The sequence below is a fragment of the Hyalella azteca genome, unplaced genomic scaffold (genome assembly GCF_000764305.2).
Source record: "Hyalella azteca isolate HAZT.00-mixed unplaced genomic scaffold, Hazt_2.0.2 contig11680, whole genome shotgun sequence".
NCBI classification, from domain to species: Eukaryota; Metazoa; Arthropoda; class Malacostraca; order Amphipoda; family Hyalellidae; genus Hyalella; species Hyalella azteca.
In genome coordinates, this window is record NW_025941668.1 from 188,783 (window position 1) to 202,494 (window position 13,712).

At 41.5% G+C, this 13,712-nt stretch overlaps 3 protein-coding genes across 3 annotated transcripts in view; 1 reads left to right on the forward strand and 2 right to left on the reverse strand.

Annotated features, from left to right (window-relative positions):
- LOC108679455 (xaa-Pro dipeptidase) overlaps positions 1-3,778 on the forward strand; it is an 8,614-nt gene extending 4,836 nt beyond the window's left edge. Inside the window, exons 8-13 of the mRNA XM_018168072.2 lie at positions 474-490; positions 544-749; positions 1,202-1,265; positions 1,802-1,996; positions 2,384-2,535; positions 3,348-3,778. Of these exons, the coding sequence (XP_018023561.1) occupies positions 474-490; positions 544-749; positions 1,202-1,265; positions 1,802-1,996; positions 2,384-2,535; positions 3,348-3,438 (725 nt within the window). The 3' untranslated portion in view covers positions 3,439-3,778. The remainder of the gene's footprint in view (positions 1-473; positions 491-543; positions 750-1,201; positions 1,266-1,801; positions 1,997-2,383; positions 2,536-3,347) is intronic.
- On the reverse strand, positions 3,249-9,776 carry LOC108679456 (MTRF1L release factor glutamine methyltransferase). Its single transcript, XM_018168073.2, has 7 exons — positions 9,454-9,776; positions 8,449-8,561; positions 7,221-7,306; positions 6,561-6,777; positions 5,454-5,671; positions 4,910-5,021; positions 3,249-4,630 (listed from the first exon to the last, which is right to left on the reverse strand). The coding sequence occupies exons 1-7, from the start codon at positions 9,707-9,709 to the stop codon at positions 4,469-4,471; spliced, it is 1,164 nt and encodes a 387-aa protein (XP_018023562.2). The 5' UTR covers positions 9,710-9,776; the 3' UTR covers positions 3,249-4,468.
- Positions 9,777-10,286: 510 nt separating this feature from the next.
- On the reverse strand, positions 10,287-13,258 carry LOC108679470 (FAST kinase domain-containing protein 3, mitochondrial). Its single transcript, XM_018168087.2, has 2 exons — positions 11,046-13,258; positions 10,287-10,710 (listed from the first exon to the last, which is right to left on the reverse strand). Exon 1 carries the CDS (start codon positions 13,198-13,200, stop codon positions 11,059-11,061), a length of 2,142 nt encoding a protein of 713 aa, XP_018023576.1. The 5' UTR covers positions 13,201-13,258; the 3' UTR covers positions 10,287-10,710; positions 11,046-11,058.
- Between the last annotated feature and the right edge of the window lie 454 nt (positions 13,259-13,712).

The window sequence follows — 13,712 nt, forward strand, 5'->3', positions numbered from 1 at the left end:
TTGACCAGTCGTAGTGTCTTCCTTGACCAGTCGTAGTGTCTTCCTTGACCAGTCGTAGTGTCTTCCTTGACCAGTCGTAGTGTCTTCCTTGATCAGTCGTAGTGCCTTCCTTGACCAGTCGTAGTGTCTTCCTTGACCAGTCGTAGTGCCTTCTTTGACCAGTCGTAGTGCCGTCCTTGACCAGTTGTAGTGCCTTCCTTGACCAGTCATAGCTCTTTTCTTGTCCATTCGTAGTGCCTTCTTTGACCAGTCGTAGTGCCGTCCTTGACCAGTTGTAGTGCCTTCCTTGACCAGTCATAGCTCTTTTCTTGTCCAGTCATAGCAGTGCAAAAGTCTCATGATGAACTCACTGCTATAGTTATCTGCATACTACGCAGTTTTAGATTTTTTTATCTCTATAATTACAGCGAAACTATGACTGGTCGTACCAGTCTTTTTTAACTCTACCTCAAACCACCTTATATCGGCTGCAGCTCAGTTCGGTAAGCTGGTGAGGCTAGTTTTAAATTTGACTCGTATTATATATTTGTTGTTTGTGGGCAGATCCGAGACGGCGACATGTGTTTGTTCGACATGGGCGCCGAGTACTACTGCTACTCAGCTGACATCACCTGCTCCTTCCCAGCGAACGGCAAGTTCTCGGACGACCAGCGCCTCGTCTACAACGCTGTACTCGCCGCCAACCAAGCGGTCTTTGAGGCGGTCAAGCCTGGCGTCAAGTGGGATGACATGCACCTGCTCAGCTACAGGTAGGATGACATGCAGCTGCTCAGCTACAGGTAGGATGACATGCACCTGCTCAGCTACAGGTAGGATGACATGCACCTGCTCAGCTACAGGTAGGATGACATGCACCTGCTCAGCTACATCGTGCTACTCAGGTTATTTTTCACTACGATTGTATGCGTTAAGTTTTAAGATATTCTGTTTATCTTCATCTGTTGAAATGATTCACAGTGAGAACGATATTAGCTAATCATTATTAGGGTCAGTAGCGTATGGATGAATACTTTAGATCTGCTTTCTAATTAAGAAGTATAACTCCTAAGGACACCCAGAGCAAGAACCAAGAAGCTTGTAGGCCCCATTCATTTTTTTGTGACAAAATTTATTACAGGTCGCATAATTCAGGAAGGAATATCTCTAAAAAGTAATATATGGCGCAAAGCGTCAATAAATAAATCTGCGACCGTCCCTACAGAGTGATGCTTCAGAAGCTTAAGGATGGCGGGCTACTGCGCGGTGACGTCGATGCCATGATAGATGTGAGTTTTGTACATTTAAGATTTTATATTCCTTCAATTGGCCCCTATCATGGTATCAAGACTTGGCTTGTTTTTTTTTTGTTATAATTTCAAACTAGATAATAATGAATGATTGTAAATGATCTATACTCTAATTGCTGAGAGAGATATACAGTACACTCGTTACTGTAGTTTTGTGGTATTGTCTATTGAGTAGTTTTAAATGCTGGCAAATTGGAGACTTTCTGCTTTTGCTTGATGCTTAATAATTTATTGACGGGAGTCAATTTTTCACGGTCTAGAGTACTCTCTTGGTTCGAGTTACTTTTTGTCTTCAGTGTCATAATCATTATAAATTTGTGACACAATCAGTGTCACAATCATAATAGCTATGTACCGTAGGTTCGGCTCAAGAATTAATATGTTTAACGTTTAAAGGAACAAGGAAGGAAGCTGAGGTCATTCAATTGAAAAACCAAATTTGAACACAAGCCTATAACCAGAGTTATATCACCGTAAGACAACGCTGCATATTGAAGGAGAGTCCGTTAATACAGGCGGACATTGGCGCAGTCTTCCAGCCGCACGGACTAGGCCACCTGCTGGGGATGGACGTGCATGACTCGGGCGGCTACCTCCCCCACTGTCCGCCCCGCCCCTCCAAGGCAGGCTTCAACAAACTCCGTACCGTCCGGCCCCTGCTGGAGAACATGTTCCTCACCATCGAGCCTGGCTGCTACTTCATTGATAGTGTGAGCCTTACATGCTTTCTGTCTCGCAGTGAAATACAATAACTATTCTCTTATTACGCCATACTTTTATTTTGTTAGCCGAGCAGCAGTGAAATAAAATAACTATTCTCTTATTACGCCTTACTTTTATTTTGTTAGCCGAGCAGCAGTGAAATAAAATAACTATTCTCTTATTACGCCTTACTTTTATTTTGATAGGTGAGCAGCTTTTGGTGGTCGAAAATACCAACAGTTAAACTAATTGATTCGATTAAAGGTAAATCTTATGCGGCTTCGTAACTAGTGTAGTAACTTTGTATTATATCAATACAAAGAACTTCGTATTCTTAAGAACTTTTACATCACAGTTGCTATAGAATGTTTTTATAGCATTGTATTGTATGACAGCTGCTGGACAAAGCGCTGCAGGACCCAGTACAGCAGCAGTTCCTGGTGCCCGAGGTGCTGCAGCGCTTCAGGGGCTTCGGTGGCGTGCGCATCGAAGACGACGTTCTCATCACCAGCGACGGCGCTCTCAACCTCACACGCGTCCCGAGAACGTGGGTCCTCAGGGCACCGTCCGGGCACTCGTTTCACAGTGACCGTCCTGGCACTCGTTTAACAGTGACCGTCCGGGCACTCGTTTAACAGTGACCGTCCGGGCACTCGTTTAACAGTGACCGTCCGGGCACTCGTTTAACAGTGTGACCGTCCGGGCACTCGTTTAACAGTGACCGTCCGGACACTCATTTAACAGTGACCGTCCGGGCACTCGTTTAACAGTGACCGTCCGGGCACTAATTCACTATTGGTCATTCATCTGGACACAAATTACTATTGGTCATTTGGATACTCTTATCATAGTCGCCATATGGCATCTTACATTTCTCTTCCTAATTTATGAATTTGGGTTCTCATTTTGAGAAAATGTGAAAATTTATTATTATATTGTGATGAGAAACCTTTTCTCGTAGTTGATAGTATTGCTGTTGCCGCTGTAAGATTACTTCGGTGAATTCCTTGTGCATCTCATTTTTATTCCAAACGGAGTATCAGAGTCGCGGGATGGCTGAGTGGTCGAGATAACCGAGATTAGCAAAGCGAGTTGCGGGTTCAAATCGCAAAGCTAGCTGAATAAAAATTCTAGTAATAATCGGCGAGGGGGCTGGATGGTTAATAAAAGCACGATAGGAGCAGTGAATTGCAGGTTCGAGACTTACAGCTAGCAATTAGATTATGCCCCAGTGTCTGGAAAGGGACAGACATACCAATCTTCGATGTCCACACCACTTTATTTTCTCAACTATTTGATGCAAGGAAAACAAGAATTAAATATAAAACCATTACTAAATTATTTATTCTCTTCCTGCAGTGTTGAGGAAATCGAAGCCCTGATGGCCGAGGGCCGCAAGGAGACCATCAGCTTCCCCCAGCAGCTTGGCAAGCATCGCAGTCAGCAGTGAAACGTTCATGGAGCTTCCTATTAGTCATGTCGAGTCGCTCAAGAAATTTATATAATCGATCGTGAGCTGTGACCATCACGTTATTAATGGCCCTTGAACTCGCCTCTCGTGTGTCTTATTATATTTGTGTTATTTATATTATAAGTGTTCTCTATATAAGCTCTTCCCTTTTGCTCTCACGACTGATACTTCATTAGACTCGGTTTAATTATAGGTGTCAACTTCATTGTAGATTTAATTCCTATATTGTGTTGGGTTTTGATGAGCAGAAATAGCTTCTTGTTACGTTATTTTTGTATGTGTGGAATCCAAGATTGTATTCAAGTACATATATTTTGCATATTGATATTCAATTTTCTCCCAATTACCTCAAGGTCACAATGAAAATACATTGCTGGAGTCCAATACTAGGCGCAATTTTCTCGTGAATAGATAAAACGTCGATAAATTATCGGTTAAAAATTTCTCTCACTGCATTGCTGTCGATTAAAGTTGAAGCAACAAATATCATATAACAATCTGAGATTCACTGACTAAATATTTCAACCGATTTAGATTTTATTTCGCCATGAGACCTGGACGAAAATTTTACGGTATTGGGCGACGGCTTAGGTGCGATTCATTGAATCGTTGGTGTTAATCTCAGGCTCTCGATGAACCGCGTCGTTGGTCTAATCCTTCAACGCAAACCATGAACAATTTTGAGAACATGACGAGCATCACAAGCTGATGTCACACTATATCACCAGCACATCATACTACCAACAATACTGCAGTGTGACCATGATGTTAACCATGACCATACTGCATACTCCTGCATGAACGGCGTTCGTGCGACTCCAATGAGCTCAATGGTAAACCCATAACACCTGATCGTGGGAAAAACCATGAACTCAACTCCGTCAGCCAAGGACTACGTGGATGATGTTCAGGTACACATAGATATTTTTAATACTTTTGGAAATGAAACAATTACTATCATCTGCTCGATGAAGTTCATCAGTCCGTGTAGATAATTTTGCTCCTATTATCACGAGTAATTGTGCTCGAGGACTCTTCTGAACCTAATGAATCTGTCCCTGCCAGAGAAGTCTTTCTGCACGCTGACGAACTGCAGGCATCGCAGCGACTGGTTGCGCTCTTGTTCCTCTTGCAGCCACAGCGGCAGCTCCCGCCCGTGTCGCTCATCCACCTGCACCAGGCATTAAAACCTCAACCACGGCAGCAAAATTCAGGGATCGGTATTACCAAAAGGATGAGGTTCAGAACTGTTATCTGAACTCTGAACTGATCTAAGAGTCGGGCGATTCTTAGAAATGTTGAAGGCCAGAACCTTTTTACAGATCATGGAATCGTATCCTGGATATATTAGGTTCAAGTGAAAAGAAGTTAGACACACGCAGCGCGCTGTCAATTTCAACGTACTGGAATACGAACCTCAAGAGTTTGTGGAACTTAATAGCGCACGAACCTCAAGGAAGAGTAAGCCTTCTTCACTAAGTAGGTTGGCCGCTTGGCGCAGGATGAGCTTGATGACCGTCAGACCATCTGGTCCTCCGTCCAACGCCCGCAGGTCTTCGTATCTGCAGCGTCGGCATGAAGGTTACATTCTCATAATCTCACAATGGATTGGTTCTTAAGAAGCTATCGTGGCGGTCGTCATACCGTCAGTATAGAAAAGACCACCTATATATTAATTGAGAGGTAAGGTACTGTATGTACAATTTTTTATTATATGTAACCAAGGTTTGTACAATACTTGTAATAATATGTTATTTCGCTCGGCGAACGTTTGCAAGTATGAATTGAAAATAACTTCAAATTGTAGAAAATACAAGTCGGTCACGAGCTCCAAGGTTACTCAAAAAAGGTTACTCAGGAAAGGACAAAACACTTAGTCTTTTCCAGCAAAATTCGCTTCTTTTTTGGGAGAATTTTACCAGCACTTAAACGGTCTCTTGGTAGTCGGATTTACCCGCCGTCAAAGATCATCTACCCAAATTTCTTCTACTCACAAGCGAATTTCAGGCGCGAGGTCGCGGAGGTGTGCGGTGGGCACGTAGGGCGGGTTGGCGACTATAATGTCGTAGCGCTGGAGGGGCAGACACACGAGAGGCTCCTCCGTCACCTCGCACTGCTTCACCGTCAGCCGTGACTGAACCCCCAGCTTCACGGCGTTGTGGGCAGTGAGGGACACTGCCTCGGCGCTCCGGTCAACTGCTGTTGCCTCCACCTGGAGAATATGTAGAATGTCATGCGTATATTAATGTTTAGTTGAACTTGATAGTGAGTGACGGTATTAACGTGGTGCTTTGTAACGACAAATGAATTTATTTTGATATGTGCCAACAATCACGTGTTGAATTTGGCGCCTGGATATAATGACCGTTTTTGACCTCGGGATAAACAATTAAAATTTTTTTGCCAAATCACTAATAAGTATCACTGCACCAAATGAAAAATCCGAATGCTAAATTCATTTCGATTTAGTGATACTAAAAAAGTTACTAGCAGCGGCGTGGTACCGGCCATTTGTTATTGGTAATTCATTTCAAATATACAAGATGAACGGTAAACTATCTGCAGTAGATATTAAGTTTCTTGAGGCTACACATTCTTGAGGCTTACAGATATGGATAAGAAAAAATACGATGTCTATTGTCACGGTGCGCATGATATACAAGTTACCCTAGGTTAAAAGACAGGAGTTGACATTGGATGATTTAGAAGAATTAATCTAGGTTGATATACAAAAAATACTCTAGGTTGATAGGCAAGAGTTAACATAGGAAGAAATACAAGAGTTAATGTGTTTTGATATACTGGAGTTACCCTAGGTCTAAGTACAATAGTCACCCTAGATTCAAGTACCCTAGATAATAGCTAGATTCAAGTACAATGGTCCTCCTAGTTTTAAGCACAAAAGTTACCCTAGGTCTAAGTACAATAGTCACCCTAGATTCAAGTACCCTAGATAATAGCTAGATTCAAGTACAATAGTCACCATAGATGCAAGTACAATAGTCACCTTAGATTCAAGTACAATAGTCACCCTAGATTCAAGCACAGCAGTCACCCTAGATTTAAGCACAAGAGTTACCCCAGTTACAGACAAAAGTTACCCCAGGACAGGCGCGCAGCACAGCGAGCGTGATGGCGCCAGAGCCGCAGCAGAGCTCCAGCAGCCGCGGGTTGCCTGCGCCCGGCCAGGCCTTGACGCAGCGGATGACGTCATCCGCGAGCTGCTCAGTCTCCGGCCGCGGGATGAACACGGGCGGCCGCACGTCCAGGGTGATGTCGTGGAAGTCCCAGTCCCCGATGATATACTGCACTGGAGCCCTGAAATTTGAGTTTAAAATTCAACCTTTATAAGATAGGGGTTGCAAAATATTATTATGCTCCGAAATATATAAATAAATAACCTCTTAATCCTGCAGTGGTCGCGTGCAAAAACCGACCGAATTGGTCAGCTCTTTGTTCGGTTTCGTTACGGTCTACCAGGTCTACAACATACCAGGTCTGCAACAGACCAGGTCTACAACAGACCAGGTTTACAACAGACCAGGTCTACAACAGACCAGGTCTACAACAGACCAGGTCTAAAAATGACCAGGTTTAAACAGACCAGGTCTACAACAGAACAGGTCTACAACAGACCAGGTCTACAACAAACCAGGTCTACAACAGACCAGGTCTAAAACAGACCAGGTCTACAACAGACCATGTCTACAACAGACCAGGTCCACAACAGACCAGGTCTACAACAGACCAGGTCTACACACCTCTCTAGTCTACAGGTGATGAGCCGTCTCAGGTCTTCCGACTGACTGGGCGACAAAACCTGGCCTTCTTTTGACTCAAGGGAAGCCTGCAAATTAAAATAAATACACTCAATATACATATAATTTTACTATAATTAAGACAATAACGCATCACTTAGAGCTCCAGTTTGAAATTGGACAGTTGGAAGAAAAACTTGACTAAATCATGAATCTGATAAACTAACATTCGAGAACAGTGAATTGTTCTCATAGATCAGAGAATCCTCCAAGTGTACAACAATTAATAATTATGTGCATGGTAAATCATCATATTTCCGTGAAAAACAGCCACGGACATATGTCGTGTCATACATAAACAGCCCTAACATTCAAATTGAATCAAAACAACAAACGTAGCTACCAAGAGACTTTTAGGCAGCACCTAACGCAATGTTATACGAGGAATTAGAAGATACGTGATGTGTACGATACAGGCACGTGAGGCACTCAACACAGGCACGTGAGGCACACGACACAGGCACGTGAAGCACACGACACAGGCACGTGAGGCACACGACACAGGCACGTGAGGCACACGACACAGGCACGTGAGGCAGCACACGACAGAGACACGTGAGGCACACAACACAGGCACGTGAGGCACACAACAGAGACACGTGAGGCACACAACACAGGCACGTGAGGCAGAGGCATCCAATACTAACAAATCAAGTCGGTAAGTAATCAATAAGTTGACATAATAAGATTATAATAAGAAGATCAATATTAAGAACAATAACTAATAATTAATATTGATCAACTTCTTAATAAGAACTTAATCAATATTAGCGTCCAATATTAATGACTCAAGACGTTAAGTAATCAATAAGTTAATATAATAAGATAATACTAAGCCGATCAATATTAATAAGAATAACTAATAATCAATATTGATCAACTTCTTAATGAGAAGTTAATCAATATTAACGTCCAACATTAACGACTCAAGCAACTTACGGACCAGCTAGACAATAAGTCCAGCAGCTATCTCAATCAATCGTCAGCTATAGAAAGATCGGGTTCCAAAGGCCGGACCCCTTGTGAATCAAGTCACGAAAAGTTCATGAATCGGCAACAGGCCATATGCCTATTTCTTCAGTGCCGACACTTCTACTCTATTCTATAATTTATTATTATTTATATATTATAATAATAATAATTACAGTTTATATAATTATTCTAAGCTCACCCTGCTGCAGTCCAGCACGCTAGCGACGATGTGCTGCACGGAGAGCAGCGCTTCAGGCACGTCGCGCTCCTGCAGCTCGTCGGCGTAGCGACGCACGACAGCGCCCACACTTTCTGGGTTACAGGTAACGCATGGTTCAACACACAGAGAAATGAGCGAGACTGTGTGCAAATAGCGATGCACTTTCTACCCCACACAGAGAAATGAGCGAGACTGTCCAAATAGCGACGCATTTTCTACCCCACACAGAGAAATAAGCGAGACTGCCCAAATAGCGATGCACTTTCTACCCCACACAGAGAAATAAGCGAGACTGTGTCTAAATACCGATGCATTTTCTACACTTGTGCAGGTCATACTAACCAGGTTTGACCCGACAAAAGAGCGTATCAGGGATACGTCCGCTCTCTGCTCGGGGGGTGGGCAAGAAAGTGCGTCAGTATTTGGACAATATGACGCACTCATTTTTGTAAGTGACGCCTACTAGGGTAAAAAAAATGTGAGAAATAACCACAGCAAATTATGAAACTAGTAAAAATTTCCACGATAAATATAAAGTTTTTCATTACTGAATACAAATTTATCCTTTATTTCTCATTTTTATCTTGAGTATTGCACCAAAATTCTACAAAATTAATCGATTTGCGAGTTTTATTACGATATATTGTCATTAATAAAAGTTACTGATGCCGCGACTTTGTTAAATATAAACATAGTTATCGTTGTATCAGATACACCTTATATCTATTCACCAAGTAACTAATAAACTTATATCCAGGTAAATACATACTAACCTGAAATGTTGATAACATTGAACATCTATATTTTCGAGCCATGCAATTGTCAAATAAGGAACTGAAGCCTCAATGCTTACCTTCTGTGCATAACTGATCCCATACTTAAAAAAAAAAAGTTAAGAGATCGTAAGTTCATCAGCCAATCATTGACGGCCGTTCAAGCAAAATCCACCAATCATAGACATGAAAATAGAGCGTAAGTACTTACGTTCACTTAGCGAATTTTGAAAGTATGGCCCCCGATCAGTTGGTGAGAAATTTTCACTAGTGCCCGCAGTAAGAGAGTGATGGTCGTCAGGAGAGACGCTCTGACGAGGACATGACGACGAGAAGCTCTTCGTGTGACACGGAGGACGAAGAGGAGAAGCTGCTACATTTCTTGTTTGCTGCAACACTTGCGACGTGCGATGAAATGTCACCCGCTTCACGACGTTTAAAATCTTGATACTGTTAGTGGAGATCATTTTTCGTGTTGTGAAGGTGGTTGAGGCAGACTATATAATATATAAAAAATTCTTTTTGTGTTAACTGCAGAACAATATACAATTTGAATACATTTTTTAAAGATATCAGTTTTAACGAAGGTTTTCTCGATAATTTATTATTCGTTTCTTTCATTCAATTTATGCTGTTTTCTCAAAGAAAGCCCAATTTTTTTATTCTATAATATTAAGAGGCCAGGAAAACCCAGGGCGAGCCAAAGTCCCTTGACGCCACCACCCTGCACCTCGAGTTCATGCTAAATATGAACTAAAACAAAGAGAACATAATCAGCATACAGCAGCACTGATGAATACGTGATGCAACTCAAGTCTTGCCGTTATGCGGCTTGGCTACTCTAGCAAAAATGAGTGAGTCACGTTGTCCAAATAGTGACGAAGCTCACATCGCTATTTAAACAATATCCCTCTTATTCCTCTGAGTGTTGCCGTTTTGTATCTCTTGAGTGGACTTGGAACAGGAAACGGTGCAGGAATAGTGGAGTCTTCCCGAGGTCGGCAGAAAAACAAGGTGAATAAAAATATTGAATTATGTTAAAAACCGAGTTTGTATTACGCGGTATTACAAATATAGATTTTAATCGCAACAGAAAACCCATAAATTGTATCTAAACAAGGTCAAAGGGCGAAATAAATGACATGGCTAAGAAATCTCGCGAAATCTTAGTTGTAGACGATGGCACAAGCGGTGAATGTTGAAACCTATTATAATGAATCTTGACACCTGCTTAAACGAAAACATAATAAGATTGAATTGATCTAAGAAATTTAAAATTTCTGAATTTTTCGTGATACGTTATACCCGAGCACTACTGTGCATAGAAAAAAAGATTACTGAAAATATAAACTTTTTGTGATTATTTTTCAAGCCTATTTTAAAATTATTTCTCGATTACAATGTGAAAGGCAGTCACCGTCCGACAGCAACACTTGCAAGATTGGTCCGATTCCTCGCGTCCAATGGCCTGTGAGAACAATAATCCAATTAGACTTCCATGTAATACTTAATTCATTAACTTGATTTGAATACAAGCAAACACAAATAAATTTATGCTGAATCTACACGTTTAAATTTTCTAAACAATTAAAGGTTGGTAGTAAACATTAGTGACAAATGACACATTTTAATCCTTCCTGGCTAATGGTGCTAAGATCATCGAAATAAAGTAATATTGCACATGAATATCCAAGTCAACGAAGGCGGTAATTATCGCAACGTTAAATGATTGTTGAAGACTCAAGAATATCACATTTTTATCAGTGAAATTTCAGCAGAATAGTTGAAAATATATTCACTCACTATCTGTGGGAATTCATCGTAGGGCCTCAGTCATAGAATTCAACAAGTACGATTTGAGAGCTGGAGAGTTGAAGAGCAATTTCTGGATGTTCTCGTAGTCTAAGTTGACAACTTTGAAGCCCGCAACATTAAGTTGCCTAATCTTCATTGCGTGAGGACCAAGGAAATGGCGACGTGACACATCGTAATGTTCGGGAAGATGAATGAGCAGAGCGAATCTTTCGTTACAATCATCAGGCATAAGCGATTCGAACACTTCACTTTTAATGGAAAGATCTACCAGGCAGTCCACTTTGTAGAAGCTTACGAATGGAAACCCTGTCGGGCTTACTGCTGTGTGGACTCTGTTAGCGGAGCCAGCGATATCTTCGACGACGTGGCGTATTTGGTTGACACATTTGGCAATTCGAACATCTCTAAACATCCAACCATTTGAAGCAAAAGATTTGGAAACCACGCGTTTCTTATGGCAAGATGTTTCCAAACTCAAAGCTTTATCCAAGATTCTGAGCTTAGTGCGCGTTTGTTTAATATCGTTAGGACTGAGCACCTCCAGTCTCTGAAAGAAGAAAGGGTGATACACCTTGTCAATGAAGTTCAGAGGATACCTCTCAAGATACACGCAAGTCATGAGCAAATCTACGAAAGCGTCCGGAGAAAACGCAACAAAATTTTTGTTCAATACATCCTCAAGAACTTTGAAGAAAGTGAAGCCATCTTTTGGAACGTAGTTCAAGGAGCCAAAGGCCTGACAAATGCTGTAGATGTCAGGAACGTTGAGCTTAGCGTGATTGGCTATGAAATACGCTGCACTCATTTCCATCACTTCAGGGCTTCTGAAGCGCATAGCAGCGGAGTAATCCATCAGCGATGCGACCAATGAAGGGTCGGCAATCACTGACTTTTTGGCCTTAGCGTAGCGAGTGAGGGCTTTTTGTAGGTTGCTGCTCGTAAAATTCAGTTTATTGAAAGCGAACATCATCCACCTAAGATGACCTTCTGTTAGAGTGTGAATGTGGACATTCATCCATCGTGAAATGGCGCCGAGTAGCCTATAGCAATTACACTGGCACGTGACCAAAATGCATATCATTTGCAAGATATGATCCGGTTTGAACTTGTACCAAATAGAAAGTGCTCGTCTCTCAGCAAGGTGGTAGACATGTTTGCGGCTCTGACTGATGAAAGGCAACATAGAAAACAGCTCAGAAACTTCATTTTCGTCAAGGTCTTCTGTGTTCTCTTCTAAACCAGTCCAAAGTTTGTCGGTGTATGACTTAGCCAAATCACTTTTCAATAGATGAAGATCTTGAGCTAAAGCTGCTATCTGGGACACAGTTAGCTTTCCTTCGCTGACTAAAATGAGACATTTGTCGCACAGCCGCTTGATGTAGGCTGTTTTGTCACAGCTGCTGGTGTCCTTACGTAACGCCTTCACTGTGTCTAGCACCAAAACCGTGTCGGCTCCTTTGCATATTTTGTCAACGAGCCTCTCCATAACGGCAGCGCGTGTGAAGTTTTCTGGTATGGGTGTCATAGCTCCCGCACCTTTCATTAATTCACTGATGGGAGTTTCTTCAGGCTGGTCTTGGAGATACCGATATGCTGGATTGCGGAATTTCTTATTATTCTCTAACTGGATCATGTTTCGAATTACAGAAAAAGCTACAGGAGGCGTAACCTCGTCTTCAGGACATTGACAAAGGAGAAAATATAGTTCAGTGAGAGTTGAACATCGGAAAAATCCTTGAATCATTTCCACTTCTTCTTCATAGTTGATGGGCTTTTGATGTTCAGTAGGAGACTTGCTTTCAATGCCAGGTGCAAGCACATTTTTGCTTTTTCGTGTCTGGGCCCCGTCGTTTACAATGAACTCTCCTCTAACAATACGAACAATACAAGGCAGCTCATCAATATTCAGTCCATCTTGCACAAAAACACTCGTGTTGGATACCTTATCTTCTTCACCAGCACTGTCAGACTTTGATGAAGATTCATTGCTGCAGTAGCGGAAAGCAGATGTTGCTTTTCCTAGTAATATGTCCTCAAAAGAACTTCGGAATGGAACCGATGCTACACTTGGACATATACGAGCCAAGTTCTGGCAAATGAAAGCTCTGCCGAACCTAGATGCAGATAGCTGAATGAAAGACATAGCTAATAGGTTAGATTCAAGGCTAGCTAAAGTACCATGGCCAAAACTATAGAATGCCTGTAAATAAAAATTGTCAAGTAAATTATTAGGTTAAGAGGTGAAATTATACCAGTTGAAAAAAATAACTGTTGGATAATTGTTTAAAATTATCAATTGTTTAATTATTGCTTATAAATGTATAATCCACCACTAGAGACAATAATAAAAGACCTGGCATTAGTCTTAGATAAATCGAAGTTATAAGAGGTCATTTTTGAAGGGTAATTGGACAATACTGTAGAAGCCTGAATTGTTTAGAGATTCAAGTACATGAAATATAGACCTGGACAACGCGGCGGACTGCAATTATTAATATTGAGGCAATTACTGATATTGTTCTTTTATACTATCAAACGGGGTATAATTACCTATATTGTTTTTTATACTATCAAACGGGGTATAAGGGAACATTTTGAGTTTTTTTTTCATTAATCACTTCTTACCATGAAACATTTCATAATTGAGTTTGGGCT

What these genes read in the sequence shown, in the direction of transcription:
- LOC108679456 (XM_018168073.2), bottom strand. Translation starts at nt 9,709, where the DNA reads ATGATCTCCACTAACAGTATCAAGATTTTAAACGTCGTGAAGCGGGTG. An exon ending in ATCACCTGTAGACTAGAGAG is followed by an intron (nt 6,778 to 7,220) that starts GTGTGTAGACCT and finishes CTCAAATTTCAG; the next exon opens with GGCTCCAGTGCAGTATATCA. An exon ending in AAGGCTTACTCTTCCTTGAG is followed by an intron (nt 4,631 to 4,909) that starts GTTCGTGCGCTA and finishes TGCCTGGTGCAG; the next exon opens with GTGGATGAGCGACACGGGCG.
- LOC108679470 (XM_018168087.2), bottom strand. Translation starts at nt 13,200, where the DNA reads ATGTCTTTCATTCAGCTATCTGCATCTAGGTTCGGCAGAGCTTTCATT.